At 47.3% G+C, this 15506-nt stretch overlaps 1 protein-coding gene across 2 annotated transcripts; it reads left to right on the top strand.

The window, feature by feature from the left end:
- Positions 1-3638: 3638 nt before the first annotated feature.
- Positions 3639-11173, top strand: LOC126085376 (cytochrome P450 2A13-like). 2 transcript variants are annotated; one of them, XM_049900693.1, is made up of 9 exons: positions 3639-3818; positions 4092-4254; positions 5417-5566; positions 5802-5962; positions 6930-7106; positions 8759-8900; positions 9697-9884; positions 10321-10462; positions 10992-11173. In XM_049900693.1, exons 1-9 carry the CDS (start codon positions 3639-3641, stop codon positions 11171-11173), a joined length of 1485 nt encoding a protein of 494 aa, XP_049756650.1. The 2 variants fall into 2 exon arrangements, with proteins under 2 accessions (XP_049756650.1, XP_049756651.1); XM_049900694.1 differs by lacking the exon at positions 4092-4254 and having other exon boundaries at positions 3639-3828.
- The last annotated feature ends 4333 nt before the right edge of the window (positions 11174-15506 follow it).

Genomic DNA, 15506 nt, shown 5'->3' with positions numbered 1-15506 from the left:
GTTTTCTTGGCCACAATCTTTACAGAAGGAGATAACCAGGTCTTTCTTCTGTCGCTGGGTGGGTTCAAACCATCAACTATTTCATCAGTAGGCAAATGCAAACCATTTATCCACTCAGGGACCTTCACCAATTCTCCAGATACTGCCTAATCTACACACTCCTTCACAAAGTTTCCCAGAAGATCGATTTCCTATTTAGCTCCACGGGGTAAGGCTTATCTGTGCTGAGGAAGGTGTAGGAAGAGAGTTTCCCCCAAACTCTCTCTCCACCTTTTCCCTTTCCCAAAGTTTTGGCAACTTTAGACCAGAGAATGTGAAAGCCAGGAATTTAGAGCCTCTCCTCCATCTCCTTCATCCTACAGGTTAATAATACGAACACCTAACACTTATTAAGCACTTACGACCCCCTAAGTACTTTACATGTAGTAACCATTCACTCCTCACAAAAAAAGGCCCCCAAGAGACAGGTGCTGCCTTTGGCCCCATATGGCTCACCCCATACTGCTCAAAGACATGAAATTATTTATTCAAGATTACACTTCAAGGAAGGGATAAGGCTAGGACTCCAATCCATGTCTTAACTTTGTTCTTAACTACTGTACAGTCCCTTCAGAAAGGGAAATGGAAGCCCAGCAAGGGGAAGGGATTTGCTTGGGTTCACCACTAGCTCACACTGGGAGACCATCGCTGAGCCACCACCCCCTGGCATATGTCCTGCCTCAGGAGGTAAGGCATGTGATTTCATACTCTGCCCTCTCATTTCATGTTCATCGACAAGGTCAAAGAATCATAACTTCTCTGTCTCCAAGTACCTTTGTGCTTTGGTCCTCTGCAATCTGACCCTCTTGCCCAATGTCCAGCTCATGGAAGCCTGCCCAAACACTCAATACCTTTCCTGGTGCCAACCTCATTGAGAAACAAACTCCCCAAATTTCTATCACCCTCCATTTCAAGAAACAAGGGGGAACAGGAGGGGCCCCGGCTGGTGATTGGGATTAAGGGGACTGATACCTGCCAAGCCCACACTAACCCTCTTTCCCACATCATCCCCCTCCAAAACCAACAAGCAACTTTCCTCCCTTTGCGTTGCTCTCTGCCCTTTGTTCCCTACCCAAAGGTCTCAGAATCCAGCAGCCTGGAATTCTCTGAGCAAGATGCCAGTCCTGGAAATGCCATCCTCACCCACCTCCACTTGTCCAAGGTTTGTGGCCCTTAGCAGGGTGCCCTCCTTGTGTCTTTCCTGGTTCAACCCTCAGAGCCATCTCAGGGCCTGGCTAAGGCCAATGTCAGGCTCACATATTACTAATCCCGGCATCCATCTGAGCTTGGCCTGCTGGAGCCAATCTCAGAGCCTATATGGTACCACCCATATGTCCTCCTGAAGCCAACCTCAATGACCACAAGGGCCCACTCTCAGGGGCCTCTTGACATGAGAAGTGGCTCCCTTAATGTTCTCCTGAAATCATGCTCAGTGCCAACTTGTTTTCAATCCCAGTGTCTACCTGGGGACAATCCCAATGCCAATAACATAAACCCTCCCAGGCCTACCTGGATGCCGATATCAAAACCTACCAATGTAATGCCTGTATCCAATCCTGGTGCCAGTCTCAGCACCCACCTGGTGCTACACTTGATCCCTACTTGACCTTCAGGGTGAGATAGACAGGTAAATAAAGCGAAAAGGGAAGAAGGTCAAATCCTAGCTCTCTCACTTACTACTTGTGTCAACTTGAACAAGTGGCTTAGTCTTCTGCTCTGCAAAATGAGGATGCTAATGAATCAGCCCTCACTGTTATAAAGATTCAATAAGATCATGAATAACTAAAACCCAAAACCAAACCCATGCCATCAAGCCGATTTTAACTCATAGCAACCCTATAGGACAGAGGAGAACTGCCCCATAGGGTTTCCAAGACTTTACAGAAGCAGATCGCCACAGCTTTACCCACGGAGCAGCTGGTGGGTTCGAACCACTGACCTTTTGGAGAGTAGCTGAGCGCTTAACCATTGTGCCACCAGGGCTCTTTAAGATCATGAAAACATAGACTTAATCTTCCTGGAATACAGTAGCCACTCAACAAACGGTATCTGCCTTTATTATTAAGGCAGAATTTCAATGAAGGAAGGACAGTAGACCATCCAATCTTTCTCTACTCCTGCCAACAGCATTCCAGGGTTCCCAGCATTGGCGTTTATCCAAATCTTTCCTGCTATATAGTTTCCTCTACCTGCTAATACAACCCGTTGCCATTGAGTCAGTTCCAACTAATAGCGACCCTATGGGACACAGTAGAACTGCCCCATAGGTTCCCAAGGAGCAGCTAGTAGATTTGAACTGCTGAACTTTTGGTTAATGGCGGAGCTCTTAACCACTACACTACCAGGGCTCCACCTGCTAATAGCAGCCCTTGAAAAACCAAGAATCACCCCAAAAGGAGACTTAACATATTCCCACATATAACCACCTGTTCCCAAATACTTCCTTTCCACAGGTAGAGAAACCAAGGCCCAGAGAAGGGTAAACTGAGAATGCAAAGTAGGAGAGACAGGAATTCAAGACCCTTGGCTTAAGGGCCCCTCACACATGCTCCCCCTGCCTACTCTCTGTTTCCTGTCTTTAGTATGCCCATATATAAAATGGGAAACGCTAAGGTTAATAACAACAATAATAATGATAGAAATGGTACAATCAACCTTGTGGGCTTCCCTAATGATCAGGGTAGGGACTTGGTGGGACTATTTGTAAGTTATAACCCTTGAGACAGGTGGGATTTTTTGTTACCATACTGGAAGTTGTTATTTCCCAAGACCTGGCCAGTCCCTCTGCCAGAGGCCATGAGTTACTCTTCTCCAATTCTCTGGCAAGTTCCAGTGAAATGTGACCCTGTCATTCTACCTTCCTCCACTTCTTTCCCAACCAGAGGAGGACAGTGGGGGTTCTATGGCACCCACTCTGTTCTCGCTTTGAAGCTCCAATGAAGATTCTGGTCATCAAGGCACAGCACTGAATTCAAGAAAAAAGGAGGTTAACACCTGGGGTCAAGGGCTGACTCCAGGACACTGCTGCTGGGGTCTCAGGAACTCCACATCTACAACCATCAGACTTTCTTCATTCCAAGACCTTCAAATTCATATCCGTGGAATATCTCCTCCAGAGACCCTTAAATATACATCCCTCCTCTCTCTCTCTCTCTCTCACACACACACACACACACACACACACACACAAAACCCAAATCCACAGCCACACATCTCATCTCACTCCAATACCCTTGGATCCATATCCTTGGAGTTTTCTCTTCTGAGACTCCCAAATCCACCCTGAGACTCCAAAGGGCTCCCCTATGAAGACTCTCCAAAACATTCAGTTCTGGAGTTTATCTCCTCTCCCCTCAAATTCAAAGCCCTGGAGTCACAAATTCAGTCTTGAGTCCCATTCCCTGTTAATCTGCTCTGAGTTTCCCCTCCTCCCTTGCTGGCTGCGTCCCAAGCTAGGCGGGATGCAGGGTGGAGGGTGTAATTGGGAGGTGAAATGAGACAATTGTATAATCAGGACCAAAGTCCACCCCTCTCCCCAAGTAGTATAAAGGCAAATCACCCCAAGCCATCCATATTCGATCATCACTGTCACTGCCACTATGCTGGCCTCAGGGATGCTTCTGGTGGCTTTGCTGACCTGCCTGTCTGTAATGGTCTTGATGTCTGTCTGGCGACAAAGGAAGCTCTGGGGGAAGCTTCCCCCTGGGCCCACTCCATTGCCTTTCATCGGGAACTACCTGCAGCTGAACACAGAGCAGATGTACAACTCCCTGAAGAAGGTGTCAGGAGGCAGGGCGATGGGTGTAATGGGGTCAGAAATGGGGGAAGACTTTGTGGAAGGGGACTGACAAAACTGGACCAGAGTCCTAGGACAGAGGAGTTTTGGAGGTTCCATATCAGGGGCCTAGCCAGGAAAAACCAGATGTTGGGAAGTTCAGCCACTTGACTGTTAGAACCTGGGGAAAATGGACCCCAGTTCGTGGGGTCTGGGTACAGGGCCAGGTCAGAGGTAGCAGCTGCTCCCTCTAACCACTCTCACCCACCTCCACCAGCTCAGTGAGCGCTATGGTTCGGTGTTCACGGTCCACCTGGGGCCCCGACGGGTCGTGGTACTGTGGGGATACGACGCTGTGAAGGAGGCTCTCATGGACCAGGCTGAGGAATTCAGTGGGCGAGGGGAGCAGGCCACCTTCGACTGGCTCTTCAAAGGCTACGGTGAGGGGACCTGGGTGGGGATGTGCTCAGGCAGACCCAACGGCCTCAGTTTCCCCAGCTTCTCCCCTTAAGTAACCTGCCCATTCCAGACTGTGGCGGACCCCTCGCCCAAGTCTTTTGGTCCCCATCTCTGCTCATTGAGGGCTCTCCCTGGTCTTTCACTAACCTGTTTTAGAGTTTCTGTGGTTCCATTTCTCCTGCCTCTCTCTGTCTTTATCTCTGTTTCCCTCTCACAGATGTGTCTTCTTTCTGTGTATCTCTCCATCTCTTAGTAGAATATCTTGGTATTTCTGTTTGGTAGAATATCTTGGTATATCCAGGGAGCCCTGGACCTCTGTATAACCCAAAGCTGTCGAGTGGATTCTGACTCATAGCTACCCTGTACCTTTGTCTTTTTCTCATTCTCTGCTTCTGTGTTTTCTGGTGTTTCTCTGCCACTCTCTCCTTCCTTTGTCTTAGGATCTTACCCTAAGGTCTTAGGTGGGGATGGATGGAAGTATATATGTAAGTTTTCAGGTGGGTTAAGTGTGAGGATACTTGTCCAAGAATTCAGGGGAGATTGATTGGGGCACACATTCAGTTGTTCACATACTTTGGTGAGGTTGGATTGGTAGATAGCTGTCCACGTGTCTAGGCACTCAGGTAGGCTAGGTTGGAGACACTTGTTCCCCATATTTAGGTATTTAGGGGATTTGGATTGAGGGCTTTCTGCTTCAAAACCCCTGTGTCTCTGTCTCCTGGTAAGAATTTCCAGAGCTTGTCTCTCTGTTTCTCCCTCCCTGATTTTTTCTTTCTTCTCCAGCTTAGTTATAGAATTCTTCACAATTTTATTTCAGCCTCTCAGCTTTCCACATACTTCATTTCTCCTTTTTTCTCCTTCTGCCTACCTCTCTTGGTGCACAAATCTCTGTATCTCTGTTTCTGTCTTATCTGTCTTGCCTTCCTCCCTCATCTGTTTCCCTTCCTCCAATGAGGTCTCTATCTCTTTCTGCATTTCTCTATCTCTGACTCTGGGTTTCTCTCTCTCTCTAGTTTGTGGCTCTGTGCCCTTTCTCTCACTCCCTCTCTGCCCCTTTCTCCCCACCTCTCAGAAGTCCCTCGGGGCGGTTTGTGCCCTGTCTCTGTCCTTCTCTGACCTCGGCCCCTTTGCTCGCCCCTCCAGGCGTGGCGTTCAGCGAGGGGGAGCGGGCCAAGCAGCTCCGGCGCTTCTCCATCACCACGCTACGGGACTTCGGGGTGGGCAAGCGCGGCATTGAAGAGCGCATCCAGGAGGAGGCCGGCTTCCTCGTGGAGACCTTGCGAGGCACATGCGGTGAGCAGCGACCCGGAGTGCGCAGGAAGCAGAAGGGAAAAACCCAGCGGGAAGGACCCAGGCGCTCAGGCCCCAAGCAGGGACCAGGTTGGGGAAAGGCGTCCAGGGTCCCAGCTCTGGGGTCTGATCACTTCAGTGACCTCCGGGAATTCTCAGACTGGTGTCAGACCCCAGAGTTAACTCCCCGATCCTGGTATCTCCCTGCCTCCCCTCCTCACCCCCACCCCCCTCCCAGGCGCCTTCGTCGATCCCACCTACTTCTTGAGCCGTGCAGTCTCCAACGTCATCAGCTCCATTGCCTTTGGGGACCGTTTTGCCTATGAAGATAAAGAGTTCCTGTCACTGCTGCGTATGATGCTGGGAAGCTTCCAGTTCACAGCTACCGCTACCGGACAGGTAACCAGTCTCTGCCAGGCACTACCATGCCTTTAGCAAAACCTGCCAGCTTCTCCCCCACACAGAGGCAGATACTCCTCCTCAAGACAGCCCCTACTCAAAACCAGCCCCACTCCTGGACAACTGAACAGTTGCACTACAACTCAGGAGAAGTCCCCAATACCCAGGCTCCAAGGACACCTGGATATCTCAACATATATGCCCTCAGCACAGCTCTCTCACCTAGGTGGTCCCAGTCCAACTTACCTTAATATCTAGCAGGTGCTGTCTACTCAGCCCACCTCCCAAATACCTAAGCACCTGAATCCCTGGTGCTGCAAAATTCAGCCTACCCAAATCCTCTGACACTTATACAGGTGTCCCCTACCAGAGTATCTAGACAGTGCCTCCTACCCAGTCTACTTAAATACCTGAACATCTGGACAGGTACCCCAATAAGACCCCTACACACCTGTACAGATTTCTCCTCAAACACCCAAATAAATGTCCTCCAATCCAGCCCAAGTGAACACCTACAGAGGTGCACCCTATGCAGCCCACTTAAATATCTGAACACCTGAACAGGTATCCCTGAAACCAGGCCCACTTTAATACATAAATACCTGTACAGAAGCCTCCAATCCAAATCCCCTAAATACCTAAATATGTGGACAAGAGTCCCAGCCTAGCCCATCTGAGTGCCTACACACCTGGACAGATACCTACCAACCCAAGCTCCCTTGAATATATGAACACCTGGATGTGTGCCCCGATCCATCTCACCTAAACTCTTGGGCAGGTACCCTCACACATAACTCATCTGTAATCTTAGATATACACTTCCATCCAGCCTCACCTAAATACCTAAACACTTGGACAAGTGTCTTGAACCCAGTACCTTCCTTGCCCTGAGACAAGGCTCCATTCCCATTGGATTCTGCCCACTGACTGCTGCCCTTCCTTTCCCTTCTTCTCTCCCCATCTCCAGCTCTATGACATGTTCTACTCGGTAATGAAACACCTACCAGGGCCACAGCAACAGGCCTTTAAGGAGCTGCACGGGCTGGAGGATTTCATAACCAAGAAAGTGGAGCAGAACCAGCGCACACTGGACCCCAGCTCCCCACGGGACTTCATCGACTCCTTCCTCATCCGCATGCAGAAGGTGCATTCAAGCAGCCAGAGCAAGTGATGGGGTGGGAAGGGTTGGTTTCCAAAGCCAGGCAGAGGGAAATCAATCTGAGGAGGAGCACAGAGACCCATTGAGACTAGCCGCTCATCACAATAATCCTCAGAATCCTGATTATAATTAATCATCACTGCTCGATTGACTGAGCTCTTAACCCATGGCAGGACCTGTGCCTGTGAATACACTGTCTTCCCACCTATTAACATGATTAGGTTCCAAAGACCAGGTCATTATGCAAAATGAGCATTGAGCAAAAATGGAGGATGACAACATCAGATCACAAAATGGAGGATAAGTATATCATCACATAACTTTCAAATTACATCATTACATAACTGCCAAATCAAATCATTACTTGACTGCCAAACAACTGAGAATCATGGCCCAGCCAAGGTGTCACATAGCCATAACCATCAAAGTCAGCATTACTCTTGCCTCACACCTCAGCAGGCATTACTGCTAGACATGCATCATTAATGTGCAAAATAATTGGACACTAGATTTTTACTGTTGTCATAAATGTGAAATGTCAGATAATGAGATAGTTGATAAATGAGGAGAAGGCAGAGTGCACTGCTATTGCAGTACCAGGTCCTCTGGGTGGCACAAATGGTTAAGCACTGGGCTACCAACCAAAAGTTGGTGGTTTGAATCCTCCCAGAAGCTTCTCAGAAGAAAGACCTGGCGATCGGTGTCCGAAAGGTCACAGCCAGGAAACCCCCGTGGAGGGCAGTTATACTCGGAAACACATGGGGTCGAAATCAGGTGGAATTGTCTCAACGGCAACTGGATTTTCTTTGGCGGGGCGGGGGGAGGAGGGGCTTATTGCTGTACCAGATGCCAGTCACTATTTTAAGTGTTTTATAGTATTTGCCTATTTAACACAACAGCTCCTTGAAAGGTGTTCTATTGGGACCCCAATTTTACAAATGAAGAAACTGAGGCCCAGATTGCATAGTGGCTTGTCTGAGGTCACACAGCCAGGAAGCGGCAGCGTGTAGCTCAAACCCTAGTCTCCCGACTCTAAGGCTGGTGTTTTCAGCCACCATGCTCTCTTACCTTCTGTACCTCTGTTAGCAGACACACATCTGGCTTTACTATGCGATATTGGAGGGTCTCCACTCCCACCTGGTTGCCAGTCTCCCATCTGTGCAGAAAGGAGATGGGCTTTATGGAGTCTGAAGTTCAGGGTAAAAGGATTAAAGGAGGAGAATCCCCCACAATAAGCTTCAAGATTTTTAGTGAAAGTAATAGGATGCTGTCGCTAAAATTCTGTGTCGTGGAAAATTGGATTTTGTCTCTGAGTTAGTCTGTCTTGCCATCTCTGTCACTCTCTCTCATGCACTCTCCCTCTCTAGCCTTCTCTTTCTAAATATTTCTACCATAATAAGTGATAATTAAAGGGCAGATAGTGAGCCAGGGAAACAGTGTGAGAAGAACACTCAGGGCAGAGCCAACAGAGCCTAGAGACCAGAGAAAGCATGGTAGATCCACATCTCTCTTCCCACTTCTGGTCTGAAGAAAATGAGTCCTCAGAGATCTAAGTGAGGTAGGTCCGTAGGGAAAATCCCCAAAGGGCCCTTCAAGAGTGCATTGTGGGCTCAGCCTGAAGCCTCCTCTCCCCGCAGGAGAAGAAGAACCCCAACACAGAGTTCTGCATGAAGAACCTGGTGTTGACCACACTGAACCTCTTCTTTGCCGGCACCGAGACTGTCAGCACGACTCTGCGCTACGGCTTCCTGCTGTTCATGAAGCACCCAGATGTGTGGGGTGAGGCTGGAGAGAGCTTCACCTTGGGCTCAAAAATTATTTGAGCTTGCTACAATGCCCTCCATCTGTCTCAGATCCCTGCACCCTCAGACACCCACTGTTACCCAGAAAACCAAAAAACCCATTGTAGTCAAGTTGATTCCAACTCATAGAGACCCTATAGGACAGGGTAGACCTGCCCCATAGGGTTTCCAAGGAGCAGCTGGTGGATTGGAACTGCTGACTTTTTGGTTAGCACCCAAGTTCTCAACAACTGCACCTCCAGGGATCCTGCTACCCAGAGACAGGGGTGATATTCAGCTGATAGGCACCAGCTGTGCTTCAAATATTGAAATATTGAAAATGTCTGAACTGCTAGTTCCTGTGCTGAGCCCACTGAGTACCCACTGTCTGCTATTCCGAACCACCTCCAGATCCTTTGCACCTTCTCTATGATTCTAGCAGAAACGGGCTCACAGGGCCCTGTTCCAACCACGTGGATGGTCTACATCCATGTTAAAGTTAGCCTGGGGGGCATGAAAGGTTAAGCGTTTGACTAATAGCTGAGAGGTGGTTTGAATGCACCCAGGGGCACCTCTGAACGCAGGCCTGGAGATCTGTTTCCGAAAGGTCATGGCCTTGAAAATCCTATGGGGCAGTTCTGCTCTGCACACACATGGTCGCCATGAGTGGGAATCAAATCAACAGCAAGTAACAATAAGAACAGCACACATGTCATACCAGTTTTAAATATTTTGATTATCATCTTTGTCCTGAGACCTTTAGATGCCTAAATATATCCTCCCTCCTCCCCCAGCCAAGGTGCAAGAGGAGATTGACCTGGTGATTGGCAAGAACCGTCAGCCCAAGTTTGAGGACCGGGCCAAGATGCCCTACACCGAGGCAGTGATCCACGAGATCCAGAGATTTACAGACATGATCCCCATGGGGGTGGCCCGCAGGGTCACCAAGGACACCAAGTTTCGGGACTTCTTCATCCCCAAGGTGCTGCTCTGCCCAACCTTCCAAACCTGTGACCCCTGTACCCTTAGAAAATTTCCAGCCCATGTCCACTCCCTCTATCAAAGATTTTCCCAACCACCTTCAACCTTCCCACTCGGGGACTCTAATCCCTGTATCTCCCTCAAACTTCCTGCCTTGGGAGATGTGAACACATGTCACAAACCTCCTGCCTCAGAAGACACAGACTCCATGTCCCCAAACCTCCTGTCTTCGGAGACACAAACCCTATGTCCCCCAAACTTCCTGTCTCAGGGGACACAAAACTCATAACCCTCGGAGCTTTTTGGAGGGCCCTAGCTTCTGTGCCCTTATTTCTCTTCACCTTGGGCCCCCTAATTTTCCTTCTGACTCCCATGTGCTTTCAGCATGCCCACCCCCGACTGGCTCTTATCGAATCCCCTTTTCTCCTCCCCACCAGGGCACTGAAGTGTTCCCTGTGCTGGGCTCCGTGCTGAGAGACACCAAGTTCTTCTCCAACCCCCAAGATTTCAACCCCCAGCACTTCCTGGATGAGAAAGGGCAATTTAAGAAGAACGATGCCTTTGTGCCCTTCTCCATTGGTAAGAGACCACCGGCTGCTGCCAGACCACCCCACATACCACCAGGGACCTCCCTCATCCCAGTCAGTTCCTCTGAGGTGTAGCCTAGCATCTTTCTCCAGCTCAGAAGTCTACTCTCAGGCCACCCCGCTGCAACCTCCATTAATACCAAGCACCTGCACCCAGGCAAAAAGGAAGGGATGATCATACTGATTCAGAAATGGGGGAAATCAAGGCCCACAGTGAGTCAGAAGTTTGTCTAAGGTCACACAACAAAGACTCCAGATTCCTACGAAGAAGATGACGGTATAGCAGCCATATTTGGGAGAAAGCAGCATCTCATGTTCCCATTGCTATAGGCTGGCAGGGATCACCCTCATCTCATCTACAGGGGAAACTGAGGCTGAGAGAGGATTATAGTCTTCCCTGAAAGTCTCTCAGGTCACAATATCCAGCCCTTTCTCCCTGGGAGAATGAACCTAGGACTTGGTAGTGGGGCGAGGTGGCAGTGAGTCGCCTTACCTCCGGGCCTCCCACCTCACCTCTCCAGGAAAGCGGTACTGTTTCGGGGAAGGTCTGGCCAGAATGGAGCTCTTTGTCTTCTTTACCACCATCCTGCAGAACTTCTGCCTCAAGTCCCCTCAGTCGCCCGAGGACATCGATGTGTCTCCCAAACATGTGGGCTTTGCCACCATCCCACGAACCTACACCATGAGCTTCTTACCCCGCTGAGAGAGCAAGGAGATGGCCGGACTAGTGGAAGGGACAAGTGGGGAGAGGGAGGGTCTAGTTGGCAGGACTTATGGGTGGGTGAGGTTAAGGGGGGAGGTGAGGGAAAAGAAAGGGGGACGGTGGATAGGCAGACAAGAAGAAACGTGATGAGCTCTGTGTGTTCACTTGCAAGACATAGACCCTTCCGAGATGGGGTGGGAGGGAGAAAACTTTACAGCTATATTTTGGATAAAAATAATAATAACCACTATTATATATTAAGCAAGTACTCTGTGTCAGCTCTGTGCTAAAAGCTTAACATCCTTACAACACATAAAGCTCACAAACCTATGTTACGGGGAACAGTGTCCACACCCATTTAAAGGTGACAGAACTGAGGTTCAGAAAGTTTAATAACCCCCTGTGGAGGCCTCACGTAACACAAGTACCTGAACCCAGATCTGTACAGGGATAGCTTGGCTTAGCCTGAGTCTTTGAGGCAGATTCTAAAAAGGCACCACTTTCTCAAGTAAAACAACAAGAGCTTAGCATATTATTACACAATCTGAATGCCTCTATCAAGGGATTTTTCCATCACCCTGGTGGGCAGCTGGCTTGGCTTCACTACACACTTGTCCACCAAGCTCTCCACTCATGAACACCTTGGATGCCAACACATACTGTGTGCCCCCACCAGGTAAGACCACTGTATCCAGTTCAGAATTTTATAGGAAGACAGGAATCTGACCTCTTAATGAAGTGGGTGGGGGAGAGAAACACTTTCCGGGAACACGGGAAACATTGGACATGGCATGGCACAGAACCGGGCAGCATCTCTTTCTCTTGTGCATGGGATCACCACGAGTCAGGGGCTGAGTCAACAGCAGCTAACAACAACAGCATTTGACATCCCAGTGTCAGAGTCAAACCATGTCCACCGATGTGTAGGTGACTTTAAGAGGCTTCCAGAAACCTAGACTCACAGAATCTTAGAACTGTGGAGTAACAAAACTGTCAAATCTTAGAACTGCAGAGTCCACAATTCAGAATCACAGATCTCAGAGTCCCAGAGACTTAGATGCTTGGAACCATTCGTGCTCAGAATTTTGGCATCAGGGGTTCCTGTGCACACATCTTTGAGAACTGCATTCCCACCATAGCCAATTGTCAGTCCTCCAAGCTGAATGTTCCCTCTGAGAGAGAGTAGAGTGAGGAAAGTGGGAGCTAGAGCTAGCTGGGCTCTGCCAACAAGAGGCAACTCCAAGAGAAAACAGAGTAGCTAGGAGATCTTTGCCCTGCAAGGGGGGTGAGGAGAGGGAAGAGGAAGTAAGTATTAATCCCCATAATCCTCAAATTCACCCTTTGAAAGTAGAAAGCATGAGTATATCCAAGCATTACCAGTTGTGCTGAGAGGAATCGCATTCCAGCCATCAACACTCAGTCAGACTTGTACAAAGAGGACCCTCTCACCTTTGGTGGTCTGGAAGGGCCAACTCCCCAACCCAGCAAAGACATCGAGCTGGGGGTTTAGGGGACCAGGAGCCTGGATTCTGGTCCAGGCTCTGCTAATAACTTCTTGGATGTTCTTTTTCTATCATTATTTTGTTTTTAATTTTGTTTTGTTGTTGTTGGTGGACAGCACTTTGAATCCACCAGCCGCTCGTTGGAAATCCTGTGGGGTAGTTCTGTTGGGTCGCTACAAGTTGGAATCGACTAGACGGCAACAGGAATGGGTTGCTTAAAATATACACAGCAAAACATACGCCAATTCAACCATATCTTCATGTACAGCTCGGTATCACTGACTATATTCTTTGAGTTGTGCAACCATTCTCACCCTCCTTTTCTGAATTGTTCCTCCCCCATTAACATAAATTCACTGCCCACTAAGTTTCCTATCTAATCTTTCAAGTTGCTGTTGTTAATTTGATCCCATATAGGTAGATTTTGAAAAAGCACAATGCTTTACTAATTAAGCTAAATTATTGTTTGGTTTTAAGAAGACTTCAGGGAATATTTTTGGTTCGAGTTTTAAAGGTTATCTCAGGGCAATAGTTTCAGGGTTTTGTCCAGCCTCAATGGGTCCAGAAAGTCTGAATTCCAAGAGAATTTGAAATTCTGTTCTGTATTTTCCCCCTTATGATAAAATCTTTGATCAAACTGTTCGGTAATGGCAGCCAGGTACCATCCAGTTTTTCTGGCCTCATGGCCAAGGAGGCAGTGGTTCACGGAGACAAGTAGCCACACGTTCCATATCCTCCACCTATTCCTGACTCCCCTTCTTCCTCTGCTGCTCCTGCCTTTTTTGCTGAAACGAACTGTTGCTGTGATGATATTATCGTGGCTTGGATGACTGCGTGCAAGCTTTTAAGACCTTTTGAGTATTCTTTTTTTTTTTAATTTTTATTGTGCTTTAGGTGAATGAGTTGGAATCAACTCAATGGCACTGGGTTTGGTTTTTTTTTTTTAGGTGAAAGTTTACATCTCAAGTTAATTTCTTACAAAAATTTATATGCATATTGTTGTGTGATCCTAGTTGCAATCCCTGTAATGTGAAAGCAGACTCCTGCTTTCCACCCTGAGTTTCCTGTGTCCATTCAACCAGCTCCTTTCCCTTTCTGCCTTCTCATCCTACCTCTGGACAGGAGCTGCCCATTTAGTCTCATGTATCTACTTGACCTAAGAAGCTCACTCTTCAAGAGTATTATTTTACGTTTTATAGTCCAGTCTAATCTTTGTCTGAAGAGTTGGCTACGGGAATGGCTTTAGTTCTGAGTTAACAGGGGTAGTGTTGTGGAGCCAGCAGTCTTCAGGCCCCTGATGTGAGTAGGTAGGGACCCTAGTGTCAAATGTCATGAATTTGCCACTGGCCCCTAGCTGTTCCAGCTGAAAATAGGCTTCAGGTATATACTCTGTTCTACTGTGCTAGTGAGGGCCTTCGTGTATTAATAATCATTTTAACTATCTATGCTCTTATTGATTTTTGTCTATTTTGTGCTGTTTTCTATTTCATTACTTTCTGCATTTTTTTTTGTTATACTGCTTTTTTTGTTTGATGTCTTTACTTTTCCGTTTTAGTAAGTTGAAACCTTAAATCATGAATTTTCATCTTCTATTATATGCATTTGAAGCTAAAGCTTTCTCTATAAACACTGATATAGTTGCTTGTCAAAAGTTCTGATATATTTTCATTACCATTTGGTGCAAATATGTTCAATTTTGACACAGTGATTATTTGGAAGTATAGAGTTTAATATACAGACTGTTAGAGATTCTGTAACTATCATTTTGTTATTGAATTCTAGATTAATTCCATTGTGATCATGCTCTGAATATTTTCATCTTTTGAAACTTTTTTAGGTAAGTATGAGATGGACTGATATAGTGGCTACAACAATGGGCTCAAACACAGCAATGATTGTGAGAATGGTGCAAGACTGGGCAGTATTTTGTTCAGTTGCACAGAGAATCTCTACAAATCAGAACCAACTTGACAGCACCTAAAAACAATGGTTGATTTTGGTAAATTTTCCATGAGTCATTGAAAGTGAAATAAATGACTAGGTGCTTTATAACAATCAAATGATCTATAAGAGGCAACATCTCTCACACAGTGAGGGATTTAATTTATAAATAGTAGAGTGTTTATCAGAGCCCTGGTGGCCCAGGGGTTACGAGCTTGGCTGCTAAACCAGGAAGTTGGCATTTTGAATCCACCAGCAGCTCCTTGGAAACCCTATGGGGCAATTCTACTCCATCCTGTATGGTCGTTATGAGTCGGAATTGGCTCGATGGGAACGGATTTGGTTTTGGTTTGGAAACAACACTTGTGGTACTTTTGCAGTCATTTGTGGACATGTGCTGAGTGGTGATAAATTGGGGTGTTCCACGATTAAACGCAGGGTCATACTTTTTATTTTATACTTTGATAGGATCTCTCCCCCTATTAGTAACCCTCATATTAACCCAAAATACCCTAGGAGCATTAAACCTAACAATACTACCATACTTAACCCAACCTATTAATAACTTATGATCTACTAATATACTATGACTAATATGTATTATAGCCTTTATAGTAAAGCTCATGTAGAAGCACCAGTCGCAGGATCTATAGTATTAGCTGCCATCCTCTTAAAACTAGGGGGGTACGGGATACTATGAATTACTATCCTCCTGGATCCTCTAACAATGCACATATCTTACCCATTTCTCATACTATCACTATGAGGTATGGTCATGTCCAGTTCTATCTGTTTGTGGCAAACAGATATAAAATCCCTTATCGCCTACTCTTCAGTCAGCCACATGGCCTTAGTAATCGTCGCTATCATGTAATCGTCGGTATCATGTA

The sequence above is a fragment of the Elephas maximus genome, chromosome 11 (assembly GCF_024166365.1).
Source record: "Elephas maximus indicus isolate mEleMax1 chromosome 11, mEleMax1 primary haplotype, whole genome shotgun sequence".
NCBI classification, from domain to species: Eukaryota; Metazoa; Chordata; class Mammalia; order Proboscidea; family Elephantidae; genus Elephas; species Elephas maximus.
This window is presented reverse-complemented; position numbering and strand designations above follow the sequence as displayed.